The 19,422-nt window shown below is 41.0% G+C and overlaps 1 protein-coding gene and 1 non-coding gene across 2 annotated transcripts in view; one reads left to right on the plus strand and one right to left on the minus strand.

Annotated features, from left to right (window-relative positions):
• Window positions 1-17,653, minus strand: part of KPNA7 (karyopherin subunit alpha 7) — a 33,126-nt gene extending 15,473 nt beyond the window's left edge. Inside the window, exons 1-4 of the mRNA XM_022588638.2 lie at window positions 17,522-17,653; window positions 15,288-15,413; window positions 1,791-1,873; window positions 1,093-1,361 (exon numbers count right to left, since the gene is read on the minus strand). Coding sequence (XP_022444346.2) covers window positions 1,093-1,361; window positions 1,791-1,873; window positions 15,288-15,413; window positions 17,522-17,587 — 544 coding nt within the window. The 5' untranslated portion in view covers window positions 17,588-17,653. The remainder of the gene's footprint in view (window positions 1-1,092; window positions 1,362-1,790; window positions 1,874-15,287; window positions 15,414-17,521) is intronic.
• On the plus strand, window positions 3,441-3,632 carry LOC115803800 (U2 spliceosomal RNA). The gene has a single exon (XR_004024592.2). It is a non-coding gene; the product is annotated as a U2 spliceosomal RNA (small nuclear RNA).
• Window positions 17,654-19,422: the final 1,769 nt, after the last annotated feature.

The raw sequence follows: 19,422 nt of genomic DNA on the forward strand, positions 1-19,422 counted from the left end.
TTCCCAGAAGGCTTTGACATGGGGCAGTAACTTCCAAATGCAACTCAGAACAAAGTCTGGGAGATGGACAGATTCTAGCCATCAGTTTTCTGCTACTTTGGCTAGAATACCAATTTTAGACCCTAGACGTCTCAGCCTGTAATTCTTCAATCATCAGGCAAGGTATAAGTTATACTACACCACCCGATTTTGCCTGTTCCTTACTGCACTAAGCAAAATGAGAGACGAAATCTCTGTAATAGTTGCTTTATTTCTGCAAGCTTTTAAAAAGTAGACTTATTAAAAAAAAATTAAAAAATTAAAAAAAATAAAAAAAAAAAGTAGACTTATTTTATATTCTGTGTTTGCTAATTCCATCCTCTGAAGTCCTTGGAGGTCTAATCACATTGTTTGCTTCTGCTGACTCAGTCATAGTGGATTGTTGACTTTCTGAACTTGAAATTGCTAATATTTGGCTGATCTTAATTTGTCAAAATCCTGAGGGGCCCGACTGAGTTTGTTTCCCCCAGAGAGCATCACATTTATATTCAGCCAGGGATCCTGGAGTTCCTAACCTGACAGCACTCACTCCCCAGCTTGTGTTTTCCCAGACCATGCAGGGAATACAGTATCCAGTCCCAAATCCATGAGGCCAGTCTTAGGATTGCGTTTTCAGGGGAGACTTTTATCCTAAACTAAGCAGACATTTTCGTGTGTATTCCCTCGGCAACTTTCACTGAAGGTAGAATTCTTTTAGGGTACTGGGTGATGTAAGGGTCTGTCATAAAATCCCCACATTGCATGAGCCAAAGACTTGTCTTTTGTTCCTGAAGCCACTAAGCCCTGAGGCTGTAGGACCCCAGTCTTGGCAGGTGTCCCTAGGCAGCCTGGAGCTTCAGAACATACCATGCCTTCTAGCTTCAGCTTCAATTTTTGGTCTCTGAACTTGACTCTGAATTTCGGAAAGGCCCGTTCTACTCTTCCCAGTATTGCTAGGTATTTATACTTAAAATGTCTGATCTACAATACTACCCAAAGAATTCCCATCGCATGCCACTCACAAGGCCCACCATTTTCTTTGCCCCCTGCCCCCCACCAAGGGGAGAGGCTCACCTGCTATATTACCAAGGGCCCACACTGCCTGTTCACACACAGTCATATGAGGGGAAGACAGGAGCTCAACCAAGGGCTGGATGGCCCCTCCGTCCACGACAGCACGAGTCAGCTCCGAAGTACCGGAGGCAATATTGGTCAGAGCCCAGGCTGCCTCGAGCTGCAAGCGGGGATGAAGGGATGACTTCAGGAACTCCACCAGCCTGGGAATGAGCCCTGCATCAACAATCAGCTTCAGAGGAGGGTTCTTTTCCCGGGACAGCATTTTCCTTCGCAGTGTAAGAGAAAAGACAAGAACATGTCCTGTGAGGCAGGTAAGAAGAACCTCCTTTATGGATGTTCTTGGCATTCCTAACTATCAAATGAAACAAACCCCTGGGCCAGAGCTCCTTCATATCCTAGAGTTCAGCCTGTAGCACTCTGCAGTGATGAAGCAATATTTTTCCCTTTAGTTATTATCTATGAGCCGCCATTCCTGTTGAGGCCAATTTAAATTAAGCCATTCATCTCTGACCACACTTGCATATCTTAAGTTGTTCTCAAGGACAGTGCAGAGGAGCAATTTCATCTCACTTTGGGATGGACCGGCCTTTTCTTATATTGTGTGGGCATTTTGCCACTGCCAAGAAACCAAATAGGCTGCTGGAACCCATTTCTAGCTATGCATCTGTCAATAATACAAGTCTGTTTGGTGATACCTGGCTGCCTGGGTGGCCTGGAAACATAGTTCTGGATCTGAGGCATTGACACCATTGATTATTTCTTGCAGGGTGAGGCTGACCTGCAAGGAGACATACATTCAAGTCAGAGTCTCTGCCAAAAGGAACCACAGGTCATCTAGTCTAGCCATCTATCTGATTAGAAGAAGCTGGCTTGAACACTAAGTCTCAATGTGTATGCTGGTCTGTATCAGGGGAAGGAAGAACATTTGGTGGTCTCACTGATTTGTGGGACACTCCCCATGCTCTGGGGGATAGGTAATTCCTATCATCACTTGGATCCCCAGCACCTTTTTATCCCATGCAGTAAGAACATGCTAGTGGGTGGCAGCAAAAATGGGAGAACAAGGACCTCAAAATTCTCTCCTCCAGAAAAGCAACAAGAAACCTGAAAAATAGAATCAACTTTTTTAGAACTCTGGAAACTGACCAAAGGTTTGCAGCAATTTGTTTTATTCAAGCTGAAAAGGGTTTATTCAAGAAAAATGTCTAAATCTCAGTAAGAACAGCAAGGCTTATGGCATTTTGCCTTGCCTTATTCCCACTCCTCCCCCAGCTCTGTGGTAGCTTTGAAAACCAACAGCCCAGCAGCCACTGGAGGAGGCAGAACAGGTTGGTGCTCCCTTAAAGCCTCATTCCCAGAGAATTATTATTATTCGATGCTTCTCGTGGTTTCCTGGGAGATCCCATTTGTAAGATTCTATTTTATTTGACTCAGAGCTCACACAATGCAAAAAGTCTTTTCCCTGGAGGTATTTGTTAAAAACAGTTAGAGGAAGTGGTTCAACTTCACAGCTGCTTGGGGTGGGGGGTGGGGGGTCAGATAACAGTTGGGGGCAAACAATAGACTAACCAAAAAACTTAAAAGGCAAAGCTGGGAATGAGATGTTCATTGGGGCTTTGAGAACTCCAACATGTTCCTGAAAATCTAGAACGTCACATGCCTCTATAGAACCGTTGCACATGCTCATAGAAAATGGAGAAGACCCTGAGGTCTCACCTCTGGCTGACTTTGAGGCTCTGTGCAAGCAGGAAGTGAAGGTTTAAGGCAGCATTGTCAACTTCCTCGCGAAGGCATGCCCCAACATGCACACAGAATGCCTTGGCAAAGACTGGGTGAATTTTTGCTTCCAAGTGTGTAAGGAAATCTCTGTCCAATCATTAGCTGACCACTAAGCTAACTGAGCAGAGAATTCAGTGCCTACACATGACAAAGAATACAAACTTTACAAAATCAACTCAAAAGTCACTGGACGATCAAACAATGAGCAAAAACAACAAACCCTGGGCAAGGGGTGGGGGGGCAGATTTTATATCCAAAGTTGCCACATTATTTTAAATGACTAGTTGTTAAAGAAATTACAAGACATTCAAAGTATACACGTATACAAGCAAAAAACAAGGCAATTAATAGAAACTGTCCCTGAGGAGCCCAGACATTGGACTTACTAGACAAAGACTTTAAATATGTTCAAAGAACTAAACGAAAGCATGTCTAAAGAACTAAAGGGAAGTCTAAGAATGATGTCTTAGAGACATAAGAATGATGTCTTAGACACAGAACAAATCATCAGTGAACTTAAAGATGGGTCCATTGAGATTAAGCAGCATGAGGGAAAAAAAGAATGAATAGATCTTAGCCAAAAGGCCAAGAAGCAAGAATAGTAGCTATTCCTATCAGTTTAATTTCTGACACATCCTCTATCTAAGGACAATATATTAAATGGATTTTTGGAACTAGGAGATGGAATAGAACTTTGCTCCATCCACTCCATGCACTGACCCAGGTATTACTGTACTTCCAGGAATAGTGCACCCCCTTTGAGGGAAATAAAGACTGTGTTTTTTATTAAAAAACAAATGAAGATTAAACTTAACACAGCCTTACAGATCAACAGCATATGCATAATAGAATGGAAAAGAGAGAGAAAGGGGCAGAAAGTATATTTGAAGAAATGATTTCCAAAAACATCGCAAATTTGATGAAGAAATTAATCTACACCTCTGAGAAGCTTAATGAACTTCAAACAGGAAAAACTCCAAGAGATCCACACTTAGACACATCATAAAATGTTGGAAGCCAAAAACAAAACGAGAATCTTGAAATCAGGAAAAGAGAAGCAACTCACCATACACAAGTCCTCAACAAGATCAAGAGCTGATTTATCCCCAGAAAGCATAAATGACATATTTAAAATGCTGATAGCAAGTTTGTCAAGCTAGAATTCTATACATGGCAAATTATAATAAAATGGAGAAATTAAGACATTCTCAGATAAACAAAACCTGAGAGAATTCATTGTCAGCAAACTCACTCTACAAGAAGAGAGTTCTTCGGGTACTAGAAACTAGATAATAACCAAAGACATGAAGAAACCAGCAACACCAGAAAGGCAAATATAATGGTAAATATAAAAGACAGTATAGGGCTTCCCTGGTGGCACAGTGGTTGAGAGTCCGCCTGCCGATGCAGGGAACACAGGTTTGTGCCCTGGTCCGGGAAGAGCCCACATGCCGTGGAGCGGCTGGGCCCGTGAGCCATGGCTGCTGAGCCTGCACATCCAGAGCCTGTGCTCCGCAATGGGAGAGGCCACAACAGTGAGAGGCCCGTGTACCGCAAAAAAAAAAAAGACAGTATAGTAGATAGCCTCATCCACCAGCAGGCAGACAGCAGAAGCAAGAAGAACGACAATCCTGCAGCCTGTGGAACAAAAACCACATTCACAGAAAGACAGACAAGATGAAAAGGCAGAGGGCTATGTACCAGATGAAGGAACAAGATAAAACCCGAGAAAAACAACTAAGTGAAGTGGAGATAGGCAACCTTCCAGAAAAAGAATTCAGAATAATGATAGTGAAGATGATCCAGGACCTCGGGAAAAAAATGGAGGTAAAGATCGAGAAGATGCAAGACATGTTTAACAAAGACCTAGAAGAATTAAAGAACAAACAGAGATGAACAATACAATAACTGAAATGAAAACTACACTAGAAGGAATCAATAGCAGAATAACTGAGGCAGAAGAACGGATAAGTGACCTGGAAGACAGAATGGTGGAATTCACTGCTGTGGAACAGAATAAAGAAAAAAGAATGAAAAGAAAGGAAGACAGCCTCAGAGACCTCTGGAACAACACTAAATGCAACAACATTCGCAGTATAGGGTTCCCAGAAGGAGAAGAGAGAAAGAAAGGACCCAAGAAAATATCTGAAGAGATTATAGTTGAAAACTTCCCTAACATAGGAAAGGAAATAGCCACCCAGGTCCAGGAAAGCGCAGAGAGACCCATACAGGATAAACCCAAGGAGAAACACACCGAGACACATAGTAATCAAATTGGCAAAAATTAAAGACAAAGAAAAATTATTGAAAGCAGCAAGGGAAAAATGACAAATAACATACAAGGGAACTCCCATAAGGTTAACAGCTGATTTCTCAGCAGAAAGTCTACAAGCCAGAAGGGAGTGGAATGATATACTTTAAGTGATGAAAGGGAAGAACCTATGGCCAAGATTACTCTACCCAGCAAGGATCTCATTCAGATTCGATGGAGACATCAAAAGCTTTACAGACAAGCAAAAGCTAAGAAAATTCAGCACCACCAAACCAGCTCTACAACAAATGCTAAAGGAACTTCTCTAAGTGGGAAAAACAAGAGAAGAAAAGGACCTACAAAAAACCCCACAAAACAATTAAGAAAATGGTAATAGGAACAAACATATCAATAATTACCTTAAACGTAAATGGATTAAATGCTCCAACCAAAAGACACAGGCTTGCTGAATGGATACAAAAACAAGACCCATATATATGCTGACTACAAGAGACCCACTTCAGACCTAGGGACACATACAGACTGAAAGTGAGGGGATGGAAAAAGATATTCCATGCAAATGGAAATCAAAAGAAAGCTGGAGTAGCAATACGCATATCAGATAAAATAGACTTTAAAGTAAAGAATGTTGCAAGAGACAAGGAAGGACACTACATAATGATCAAGGGATCAATCCAAGAAGATATAACAATTATAAATATATATGCACCCAACATAGGAGCACCTCAATACATAAGGCAACTGCTAACAGCTATGAAAGAGGAAATCGACAGTAACACAATAATAGTGGCGGACTTTAACACCTCACTTACACCAATGGACAGATCATCCAAACAGAAAATTAATAAGGAAACACAAGCTTTAAATGACACAATAGACCACATAGATTTAACTGATATTTATAGGACATTCCATCCAAAAAAAGCAGATTACACTTTCTTCTCAAGTGCACATGGAACATTCTCCAGGATAGATCACATCTTGGGTCACAAATCAAGCCTCAGTAAATTTAAGAAAATTGAAATCATATCAAGCATCTTTTCTGACCACAACACTATGAGATTAGAAATGAATTACAAGGAAAAAAATGTATCAAACACATGGAAGTTAAACAATACATTACTAAATAACCAAGAGATCACTGAAGAAATCAAAGAATAAATCAAAAAATACCTAGAGACAAATGACAATGAAACACAACGATCCAAAACCTATGGGATGCAGCAAAAGCAGCTCTAAGAGGGAAGTTTATAGCTATACAAGTCTACCTCAAGAAACAAGAAAAATCGCAAATAAATGATCTAACCTTACACCTGAAGAATTAGAGAAAGAAGAACAAACAAAACTCAAAGTTAGCAGAAGAAAAGAAATCATAAAGAGCCGAGCAGAAATAAATGAAATAGAAACAAAGAAAACAATAGCAAAGATCAATAAAACTAAAAGCTGGTTCTTTGAGAAGATAAACAAAATTGATAAACCATTAGCCAGACTCATCAAGAAAAAGAGGGAGAGGACTCAAATCAATAAAATTGGAAATGAAAAGGAGAAGTTACAGCAGACACCGCAGAAATACAAAGCATCCTAAGAGACTACTACAAGCAACTCTATGCCAATAAAATGGACAACCTGGAAGAAATGGACAAATTCTTAGAAAGGTATAACCTTCCAAGACTGAACCAGGAAGAAACAGAAAATAGGAACAGACCAATCACAAGTAATGAAATTGAAACTGTGATTAAAAATCTTCCAACAAACAAAAGTCCAGGACCAGATGGTTTCACAGGTGAATTCTATCAAACATTTAGAGAAGAGCTAACACCCATCCTTCTCAAACTCTTCCAAAAAATTGCAGAGGAAGGAACACTCCCAAACTCAGTCTACGAGGCCACCATCCCCCTGATACCAAAACCAGACAAAGATACTACAAAAAAAGAAAATTACAGACCAATATCACTGATGAATATAGATGCAAATATAGATGCAAAAATCCTCAACAAAATACTAGCAAACAGAATCCAACAACACATTAAAAGGATCATACACCATGATCAAGTGGGATTTATCCAGGGATTCAAGGATTCTTCAATATATGCAAATCAATCAATGTGATACACCATACTAACAAATTGAAGACTAAAAACCATATGATCAAAAAAAAAAAACCATATGATCATCTCAAAAGATGCAGAAAAAGCTTTTGACAAAATTCAACACCCATTTATGATAAAAACTCTCCAGAAAGTTGGCATAGAGGGAACCTACCTCAACATAATAAAGGCCATATATGACAAACCCACAGCAAACATCATCCTCAATGGTGAAAAACTGAAAGCATTTCTGCTAAGATCAGGAACAAGACAAGTATGTTCACTCTCACCACTATTATTCAACATAGTTTTGGAGGTCCTAGCCACAGCAATCATAGAAGAAAAAGAAATAAAAGGAATACAAATTGGAAAAGAAGTAAAACTGTCACTGTTTGCAGGTGACATGATACTATACATAGAGAATCCTAAAGATGCCACCAGAAAACTACCAGAGCTAATCAATGAATTTGGTAAAGCTGCAGGATACAAAATTAATGCACAGAAATCTCTTGCATCCCTATACACTAATGATGAAAAATCTGAAAAAGAAATTAAGGAAACACTCCCATTTACCATTGCAACAAAAAGAATAAAATACCCAGGAATAAACCTACCTAGGGAGACAAAAGACCTGTATGCAGAAAACTATAAGACACTGATGAAAGAAATTAAAGATGATACCAACAGATGGAGAGATATACCATGTTCTTGGATTGGAAGAATCAATACTGTGAAAATGACTATACTACCGAAAGCAATCTACAGATTCAATGCACTCCCTATCAAATTACCAATGGCATTTTTTACAGAGCTAGAACAAAAAATCTTAAAATTAAAGATGATACCAACAGATGGAGAGATATACCATGTTCTTGGATTGGAAGAATCAATACTGTGAAAATGACTATACTACCAAAAGCAATCTACAGATTCAATGCACTCCCTATCAAATTACCAATGGCATTTTTTACAGAACTAGAACAAAAAATCTTAAAATTTGTATGGAGACACAAAAGACCCTGAATAGCCAAAGCAGTCTTGAGGGAAAAAAGCGGAGCTGGAGGAATCAGACTCCCTGACTTCAGACTATACTACAAAGCTACAGTAATCAAGACAATACGGTACTGGCACAGAAAAAGAAATATAGATTAATGGAACAAGATAGAGGGCCCAGAGATAAACCCATGCACCTATGGTCAACTAATCTATGACAAAGGAGGAAATGATATACAATGGAAAAAAGACAGTCTCTTCAATAAGTGGTGCTGGGAAAATTGGACAGCTACATGTAAAAGAACGAAATTAGAACAATCCCTAACACCATATACAAAAATAAACTCAAAATGGATTAAAGACCTAAATGTAAGGCCAGACACTATAAAACTATTAGAGGAAAACATAGGCAGAACACTCTATGACATAAATCAGAGCAAGATCCTTTTTGACCCACCTCCTAGAGAAATGGAAGTAAAACCAAAAATAAACAAATGGGACCTAATGAAACTTAAAAGCTTTTGCACAGCAAAGGAAACCATAAACAAGACAAAAAGACAACTCTCAGAATTGGAGAAAATATTTGCAAGTGAAGCAACTGACAAAGGATTAATCTCCAAAATTTACCAGCAGCTCGTGTAGCTCAATATCAGAAAAACAAACAACCCAATCCAAAAATGGGCAGAAGACCTAATAGACATTTCTCCAAAGAAGATATACAGATTGCCAACAAACACATGAAAGAATGCTCAACATCACTAATCATTAGAGAAATGCAAATCAAAACTTCAATGAGGTATCACCTCCCACCAGTCAGAATGGCCATCACCAGAAAATCTACAAACAACAAATGCTGGAGAGGGTGCGGAGAAAAGGGAACCCTCTTGCACTGTTGGTGGGAATGTAAATTGATACAGCCACTATGGAGAACAGTATGGAGGTTCCTTAAAAAACTAAACATAGATTTACCATATGACCCAGCAATCCCACTACTGGCCATATACCCAGAGAAAACCATAATTCAAAAAGACACATGCACCCCAATGTTCATTGCAGCACTATTTACAATAGCCAGGTCATGGAAGCAACCTAAATGCCCATCAACAGACGAATGGATAAAGATGATGTGGTACATATATACAATGGAATATTACTCAGCCATAAAAAGGAACGAAATTGGGTCATTTGTTGAGACGTGGATGGATCTTGAGAGTGTCATACAGCGTGAATTAAGTCAGAAAGAGAAAAACAAATATCGTATACTAACGCATATATGTGGAACCTAGAAAAATGGTACAGATGAACCGGTTTGCAGGGCAGAAATTGAGACACAGATGTAGAGAACAAATGTATGGACACCAAGAGGGGAAAGCGGCAGGGGGTGGTGGGTGGTGGTGTGATGAATTGGGGGATTGACATGCATACACTGATTGGATAAAATGGATGACTAATAAGAGCCTGCTGTATAAAAAAATAAATAAAATAAAATTCAAAAAAAAAGAAAAATGAGGAAATGCATAGAACAGACCTGATCCAACACACAGCTTGGAGCCAAAAAAAATAAAATAAAATAAAAATAAATAAATAAGACAGTATAAATGTATTTTTTATTGTAAGTCTTTCTTCTGACTTAAAAGACAACTGCATAAAGCAATAATTATAAACCTATATTAATGGGCACATAATGTGTAAAGAGGTAACTTGGATGATAATGAGAGCAAAAGCAGGGAGGGAATAAAGTTATATAGGAGTATTGTTTTATATACTATTGAAATTAAAATGGTATTACTCCAAACTAAATAACCAATGGATAAAAAGGAGAAAATTCCAGGGAACTTAGAAAATACTTTGAGATGAATGGAAAAAAAAAATACAATATACCAAAACCAATGAGATGTAAATAAAGCAGAGCACAGAGGGAAATATGTAGCCATAAATGCAAGTATTGAAAAAGTAGAAAGCTCTCAAATCCATAACCTAACTTCCTACTTTAAAATATTAGAAATGAAAGAAAATCAAACCCAAAAAATATCAGAAGAAAGGAAATATTAAATACTAGAGTGGAAATAAATGAAACAGAATGAAAAAAATAGAGAGGAAAAAAATAATCAATGAAACCAAAAGTTGGCTCAAAAGAGCAACATAAATGACAAATCTTTAGCTAGACTGACCAAGAGAAAAATAGATGAGACTCAAGGGACAAATTCCTAGAAACACAAACCAAAAGTGGTTAAAAAATAGAAAATCTGAATAAACCTATAACAAGAGATTGAATTATTAATTTTTTTTAAATTCCACAAAGAGAAGCCCAGATACAAAAGGCTCCACTGGTAAATTTTTACAAACATTTAAAGAAGAAATAACAGCACTCCCTCACAAATGCTTCCAAAAAATAGAAGAGGGAACTTTCTAGCTCATTCTATGAGTCCAGTATTACCCCACTATCAAACTGGACAAAGATATTACAAGAAGTACAGATCAGTATCCCTCATGAATATATCTTAAAATCCTCAACAAATTCTAGAAAACAAAATGCATCAACACATGAACAGGATTATACATCATAATCAACTGGGATTTAACCCAGGAATGCAAGGGTGGTTCAACCTATGAAAATCAATGTAGCACACCATATCAATGGAATAGACGGGGAAAAAAAACACGATCATCTCCACAACTGCAGGAAAAGCATTTGACAAGATCCAGCACCCTTTCATGATTAAAAAAAAAGAAAAGCATTCAACACAAACTAGAAATAAAAGGGAACTTCCTCAATCTAACAAAGGCATCTACAAAAAACTCACAGCTAGCATCATACTCAATGGTAAATGAATGAAAACTTCCCCCTTAAGATCAGGAACAGCATAGGATATCCACTCTTGCCACTTTTATTCAACACAGTATTGAAGTTCAAGACAGGTTAATTAAGCAAGAAAAAGAAATTAAAGGCATCTAGATTGGAAAGAAAGTAGTAAAACTCTCTCTGTGTGCAGATGACATGATCTTGAATATAGAAAATCTTAAGGAATCCACACACCAAAATTTAGAGCTAATAGACAAGGTTCAGCTAGGTTTCAGGATAACATACAAAGATCAGTTGTATTTCTGTACACTAGCAATGAACAATACAAAATTGAAATTAAGAAAATAAGTTTATTTACAGTAGCATCAAAAAGAATAAAATACTTAGGAGTAAATTGAACAAAAGAAGCACAACGCTTATATGCTGAAAACTATTTTTAAAAATTAGAGAAGACTTAAGTACATTGAAAAATATCCTATGTTCATAAACTGGAAGACTTAACATTGTTAAGATAGCAATACTCCACAAACTGATCAATGCAATCTCCATCAAAATCTGAGCTTCCTTTAGTGAAAAAATTGACAAGCCAATTCTAAAATTCATATAGAAATGCAAGGGATCCCAAAGAGCCAAAATAATCTTGGGGGAAAAAAAGAACAAAATTGGAGGACCCACACTTTCCAATTTCAAAACCTACTACAAAGCTACAGTAATCAAGTCTGTTGTGCTGGCATAAGGATAAACATACAGATCAATGGTAGAAATTTCATAGTCAACAAATAAACTCTCACATTTATGGTCAACTGATGTTTGAAAAGAGTGTTAAGACCATTCAATGGAGAAAGAATAGCCTTTATGGTGCTGGGACAACAGGACATCTATATGTAAAACAATGAAGTTGGACCCTACTCATACCACTTACAAAGATTAACTCAAAATGGATGAAAGACCTAAACATAAGAGCTAAAACTATAAAACTCTTAGAAGGAAACATAGGCATAAATCTTGGTGACTTTGGATTAGGCAATGGATTTTTAGATATGATACCTAAAGCACAAGCAAACCAAAGACAAAATATAGATAAATTGGACTGTTTCAAAATTTAAAACATTTGTGTTTCAAAGAGTCTATCAAGAAAGTAAAACGAGAGCCCACAGAATGGGAGAAAAGATTTGCAAATCACATAACTGCTAAGGGTCTAATGTTCAGAATATATAAAGAGCCCTTTCAACTCAATAAGTTGGGCTTCCCTGGTGGCGCAGTGGTTGAGAGTCCACCTGCCGCTGCAGGGGACACAGGTTCCCTCTGGGGAGGATCCCACATGCGGAGCGGCTGGGCCCGTGAGCCATGGCCGCTGAGGCTGCGCGTCCGGAGCCTGTGCTCCGCAACGGGAGAGGCCACAACAGTGAGAGGCCCGCATACCGCAAAAAATTTTTTAAAAAAAGACAAATTACTTGATTTTAAAAATTGTCAAAGGGTTTGAATAGACATTTCTCGAAAGGAGATATACAAATAGCCAGTAAGCACATGAAAAACTGCTCATCATCATTAGTCATTAGGAAAACATCAAAATTACAACAACACAACCTTTCACACCCATAAAATGGCTCTAATCCAAAAATGAACAATAACAAGTGTCGGTAAGGATGTAAGAATGTACAGGGATGCAGCTGCTTTGGAAACAGGTTTGGCAGCCTGTCTGTTTCCTATTTGTACTGTAAAAAATTACCAGAAATTTAGTGGCTTAAAACGAAGTTACAGCCTACGGTTCTAGGGGTCAGGAGTTCATGATCAGTTTCATTGGACTAAAGTCAAGATGTTGGCAGAGCTGTTTCCTCCTGGAGGCTCTGAGAGGAGAGTCTATTTTCTTGCCTTTTTCAGCCTCTAGTGGGGCTTCTTGTGTTGCTTGGCCTTTGACCCCTCCCATCTTCAAGGCACTACACGCTCATGCCTGCTTTTGCTCTGCCTTGTCCTTCATCCTTCTTATTATTATAAGGACAGATGGGATTACATTGGGTCCATCCAGATAATCCAGGATAATTTCCACATCTCAAGATCCTTAATCTGGGGACTTCCCTGGTGGCGCAGTGGTTAAGAATCCGCCTGCCAATACAGGGGACATGGGTTCGAGCCCTAGTCTGGGAAGATCCCACATGCCGTGGAGCAACTAAGCCCGTGCGCCACAACTACTGAAGCCCGTGCACCTAGAGCTCATGCTCCACAACAAGAGAAGCCACCACCATAAGAAGACCGCGCACCACAACAAAGAGTAGCCCCCGCTCACCACAACTAGAGAAAGCCTGTGCACAGCAACAAAGACCCAACGCAGCCAAAAAAAAAAAAAAAGAAAGAAAAATCCTTAATCTAACCACATCTACAAAATCCCTTTTGTCATATAAGGTAACATTCACAGGTTCTGGGGATTAGGATAGGGAGATATTGGGGGTGGGGGGACATTATTCAGCTCACCACAAGCACTGTCTCAAAGAGTTAAACTTAGAATTATCATACGACCCAGCAATTCAACGGCTACATATACCTGACAGAACTGAAAATATGTCCAGACAAAAACCTGTGCATAAAACGTTCATAGCGGGGACCTGGTGGGCCAGTGGTAAAGAAACCACATTCCAAGGCAGCGGGCGAGGCTTCGATCCCTGGTCAGAGAACTAAGATCCAACATGCCACGGGGCAACTAAGTCTATGCGCCACAACTACTAAGCACCTCAACAAGAGAGCCTGCGTGCCGCAAACTACAGAGCCCACGCGCCCTGGAGCCTGCACGTCACAACTAGAGAGAGAAAACCCACACGCCACAACTAGAGAGAGAAAACCCACACGCCACAACTAGAGAGAAGCTTGTGCACCGCAACAAAGAGCCAGCGTGTCACAACAAAAGATCCCGCATGCCTCAAGGAAGGTCCTGCATGCCACAACTAAGACCCGATGCAGCCGAAAATTTAAAAAACTAAAAAATAAAAATAAATTTTTTTGAGAAAAAAAAAGTTCATAGTGGCATTACTTATAACACCCCCAAAATGGAAACAATCCAAATGTCCATCAACTAATGAATGAACAAAATGTGGTATACAATGAAATATTATTCACCCACAAAAAGGAAAGTACTGACACATGCTACAACATCAATGAACCTTGCAAACATTTTGCTGATGGAAAGAAGCCAGGCACAAAAAGCTATGTATTATATGATTCCCTTTATATGAAATATCCAGAATAGGTAAATCCACAGAGACAAAGTAGATTCATGGTCACCAGAGGCTGGGGGAAGGAGGAGTGAGGAGTGACTGCTTCGTGGGTGTGGGGTTTCTACTGAAGTGATGAGTATGTTCTGAAATTAGTAAGTGGTGATGGTCTCACCACCTTGCGAGCGTACTAGAAACCACTGATTATATTCTTTAAAAGGGTGAATTCTGTGGTATGTGAATTAGAATTTTAAAAGGAACATGCTAATATAGGATAAAAAAGAAAACTCTTTCATAGTTGTGTTTCATAGTTTCATCTTCCTTGGGTGGCAGGAATCCTAGGGACTCCTCTAGACGAATGAAGCTGGGTAGAGTAGGGTTCAGAGTCCTACGGCAATTCAAAGAATGATCACAGCCATCCCATTTGGTGGACAGTAGAACATCATGAGATCCACTTGCCCAGATTGAACCAATCTCTGCCCTCTAAGAGGCTTAATCCTAGCAGGATGCAAGGATGCACATGGATAGTTAACATAACAGATCATAAAAGACATGAAGACACAACACCATCAGAGTTCTAACCCTCCTAAGTCAGGGCATTCAGCAAAAGATTCACCACAACAATATTGGCCTGGAAGTACCCCAGGATTTGCCTTGAGTGAGGTTGGGGCGGATGGAGAATGGAAGCTAGATGACAGCATTCAAGTCCTAGGTAAGACGTGACACGTCAAGTGACTATGTGCCTCCAGTGAGGGAGAACCTCCATGACCCCTCATTTTCTGTTTCCAGCTGAATGGCAGCAAGTGAATTTTCAATGAGAGGCAGCATCTTCTCCACCCCGTTAGAACATAGATCCCAGACTCACAGCCACAAAGCTAATGACACTTAGATTTCTCGAAACACCAGTTTAGTTCTAATCACCATCTCTCTACCCCTTTCCTTAAAGGAACTCCATTAGAGCTTGCAAGTTCTGACTCAAACATTTTCAACGCAGAGAAACTTACTAAGGATGTGTTTTATACCCAACTGCCCTAAATGCCATGTTCCCGACATACCCCTTTGGTCTGTTGCTCAGAAGCGTCAGGGGAGACATCCGTGATGTTTCTCCTCTTCAAGGACTGCTCATCCTTCTTGGCTTTGCGGAGCTCCAGGCTGACTGCTATCCTCTGCTGCCGCCTCATCTAATGAGGAAAAGAAAGGGAGCCCTTAGAGCTGGGAAGTCAGCTTGTCACCCTGTTTAGCCTTTAGAGCACACTTCAAAGCATCCAATTTCACTTTTACAGATGCAACAGGCTGGAAGAGTTCAGATCACACAGCTAGTCAACAGTCAGCTCAGTTAGCCTCCTCTGCTTCTTTCTCCTCCTCTACCACCTCTAGACAGATCACCAATCTTCCTCCCAAAGTGAAGGAAGACCATTTACACCCATTGGCCAGCCAGGATTCTCAGGTGTAGAGACCTCTGAGCAAAGCATCCCATTGCCCTGAATCTGAGCACATCTTCATTGGTGCTGATTACTTCCAGAGAAGCAGGCCTGTGCCTTCTAGCTGTGGGCACCCAGGTGGGGCAGGGAACTGAAGGGAGCACCCCGGCTCCAGGTGTCCTTGACCATTTCCACTGTTGGGAATCAGCCTATAGGTCATTCAAACCTTGATCCAATCCCAAGAGTTTTACTTGGACACCAGACTGAGAAAGATGGAAATTCTAAAAACAAACCCCCCTTTTCTTCTTTTATCAGGCAAAACTCAGACCTTACAGTATTGAGAATCCTGGGGAAATGACCTAATCTTTATGGATAGATGAGTTTTGGGTTGAAGACTTTAAAATATTAATTATAAGGAAGTCAGTGTGTATTAGATACTTCTGCTTCCTTAAAGGAGCTATTTGAGCCTTGCTTGAAACTAGGGTCAATGGGAATTCCCTGGTGGTCCAATGGTTAGGACTTGGTGCTTTCACTGCTGGGGACCGGGGTTCAATCCCTGGTCGGGGAACTAAGATCCCGCAAGCCATGCGGCGCAGCCAAAAAAAAAAAAAAAAAAGAAAAGAAAATAGGGTCATTGTGGTGTTATCCGGAAAGGGGGGGACACACTGGGGGCCTATGGAGCCAGTTGTCGTGTTGCTCCCATCACTAAGCGGCCCTTCCCCAAAGAGAATTTGGTACCTTTGGCTTCTACCTTCTCATTTCCTGGCCCTTCCTGCTGCTGTCCCCACAGAGGGTTTGATTTCTTTGTTCTAATTGGTTTCCTTTAATCTGCGGTGGTCTTGGAAGCCAGACAGCCAAGCTTGTTGGAAAGGGTGTAAGTAAGAGGGATTTGGCTTTGGACGGTGTTCAACTGCGTGGCTATGCCCTTGTACTCTCCTTATCCTCAGCTGCCTTTCAGATTCCCAAGGCGTAGCCAACTTGATATGTCAGTCAAGATACATAGATATAGGACACAGAGCTAGACAGAAAACTTGGCGACCAGAGAAGCTGAATGAGAGATTCACACACAGCACAGCCTCCCTGGCCCAGCCCTCGTGCTCATCCCAGTAGAGAGAGCAGTCTGGACTTTTCACTTCTGAGTCTTATTTCTCTTCAAGGCATGCTGGCTGGTACCTGTATTCCCAACATCTTAGCTCCTTGGTAAGCCCCCTTGACATGCAGAGCTGCAGGTAAGCATCTATATACCAGGTACTTGATGATGCTACTCAGGTCCTAAGAGGTAGGTATCAGCCCTGTTTTATAGATGAAGAAACTGAGGCTCTGAAGTTCAATAGTTTCAAGATCACATGGAGACCTTGATCTGAGTCTACAGTTGTCCGACCAACTCCATGAGGTTTGATCCTCCCCACCTTCAATATTTTACTATGAGATTTTCAGATATACAGAAAAGTTAAAAGGATTATTCAATGAACATCCATGCACTTACCCACAATGAACATCCATGCACTTACCCACAATGAACATTCTGCTATACTTGCTTGTTCACCCCATCTAGCCCACTCTCCACAATTTTTTTTTTTTTTTTTTTTTTTTTTGCGGTACGCGGGCCTCTCACTGTTGTGGCCTCTCCCATTGCTGAGCACAGGCTCCGGATGTGCAGGCTCAGCGGCCATGGCTCACGGGCCCAGCTGCTCCGCGGCATGTGGGATCTTCCCAGACCGGGGCACGAACCCGCGTCCCCTGCATCGGCAGGCGGACTCTCAACCACTGCGCCACCAGGGAAGCCCTCCACTATTTTTAATGCATTTCAACCATGTGCTTTTTACTGCGCCCATCCTTGATAGAGTAAGGTATTGCTTCATACTCACAGATGCATCTTTGCCACGATACTTAAATTTTCTCAGCCTCTCTTCCGGAGCTTCTAAAGTCGGCATATTGACTAGAAGAAGTAAAGCACCTGTAGGTAGGACAGTTCCAAAGAGATTTTCAGTGCCCAGTATGTGGTTACTATGTAAAAGCCATCCGGGCTGTAAGCCCTTAAAGGACCCACGGTGGAACAGAGAGCAGCATCCACAGGCATCACATGCCAGTTCAACAGGCAATGAGCATCATGGGAACTCAGAGGGGACCAGCCCTGGGCTACAGGAGTAAGGGATATCTTTTTAGGGGCAGTTTGGCTCGAGCTGGGCTTTTGAAGGCTAGGGTAGGCTGGAAGGAAAGCACAGAACCCTTCCATGTGGCTGGGTCCAAGGAGTTCTGTACAGAGCATATGTACAGGATGCTGAGGAGCCCAACCAGGCTATGACAGGAAGATGGTCCTCTTCTCCTACATCCGATCCACCAGCACATTAGTACAGGACTATCTCAAGCATGTCCCACTCCTAATTTTTTAGAGGACTTCCTCCACCCTGGTCCAGCCCACCATCATCTTTCACCCACACTATGGCAACTGCCTCCAAACTCTACTCCTTGCTTCTACCATTGCCTTATCCCAATCTGTTCTCTACACAAAGCCATGTGATCTTTTAAAAAGAAACTGACCATGTAATGTCCCCCACTTTTTTCCCATCCTCTACTGGCTGGTTGATCTCAGAAGAAAACTCAAGTTCACCATGATGCCCACCCTACGTGAGCTGGCCTCAGCCCACTTTTACCCAACGATTCTTTCCTATCTAAGAAGCAAAGTATCTTCCCAATCTGTCTGTTTCATTTTCTCCATAGCTTTTACGACAACTCAATATTTTCTTGTTAGTGCATCTTCCCCTCCATACTCCCGAGGACAATGGGACCATGCGTGTCTTAGTTATGATTCCTCAGTCCCTTCACAATGCATGGCATGTAGTAAGTAGGTACTCAAATATTTGTTAGAAGAGGGTGGTGAGCGATAAGCTCACAAAGGGAGTTAGCCCTCCATTAGAGGAGGTTATTCAGATCAGGGCAAGTTTGGACCTCCTACAGGGCAGCAGGGAATAACCTTTCTTACAAGCATGTAATGAATATTCGTCTGTTTCTAAGTATACAGGATGGGCCAGACTACATTCTACCAAAGAGAAAACTGGATAAAGATGACCAACAGACTCTCTTCTTGAGAGCAGAGCAGCTGGGAATAATTTTGGTAGGAAAGACTAATTTAGACATATCAATTTGGATGGGACGGTGTAGACAACTTGGAGAATTCTGTGAGGAGAGAGCCAAGGAGAGAGAAGAGGAACTCTATCTGAGAACAGAACAAGAATTGAGTCTTGGTGACCTGTGTATTAGGGTCCAAGAAAACAAAGAGCCAGCAAGGGACCGGGGAAAGGAGGGAATTTGAGACAGAACAACAGAAGCACAGCCTCAGAGGCACTACCGGTTAACAGCGGCTACCATGCCAGGGACAAATCCATAAAAAGAAGCACCACCAGCCCCAGACAGATAGGAGAGCAAGTCAGCTGAGCCTCAGAGCTGAGGCTTCACTGCTGTGACTTTGCTTGTTCTAAGGCATTAGTCTCTTTAGGAGCTTGGGCAAGAATAGCTGACAATGTGTGCAAATCTGAGAGTGGGAAATGCAAATTACTTCCCAGAATTGACCAGTTGCTCCCTCCCCACAGCACATCTCATCTGGAGTGGTGGAGAGTGACACAGTGGGTCACACAATGGGTCACAGGAACATTTGCGAAGCTCTAAACATTCCGTTAACAAAGTCACACTGGTCACCTCCACCACCCCAACCCCCAGAGAGTCAAGGAGCCTCGGTGACTTCCATAGCCCTTCCATTGCTGTGTATTTA

Source organism: Delphinapterus leucas, chromosome 15, assembly GCF_059928025.1.
Source record: "Delphinapterus leucas isolate spDelLeu-1000000601 "Yukka" chromosome 15, BTC_Dleu_Yukka2, whole genome shotgun sequence".
Classification (NCBI taxonomy): domain Eukaryota; kingdom Metazoa; phylum Chordata; class Mammalia; order Artiodactyla; family Monodontidae; genus Delphinapterus; species Delphinapterus leucas.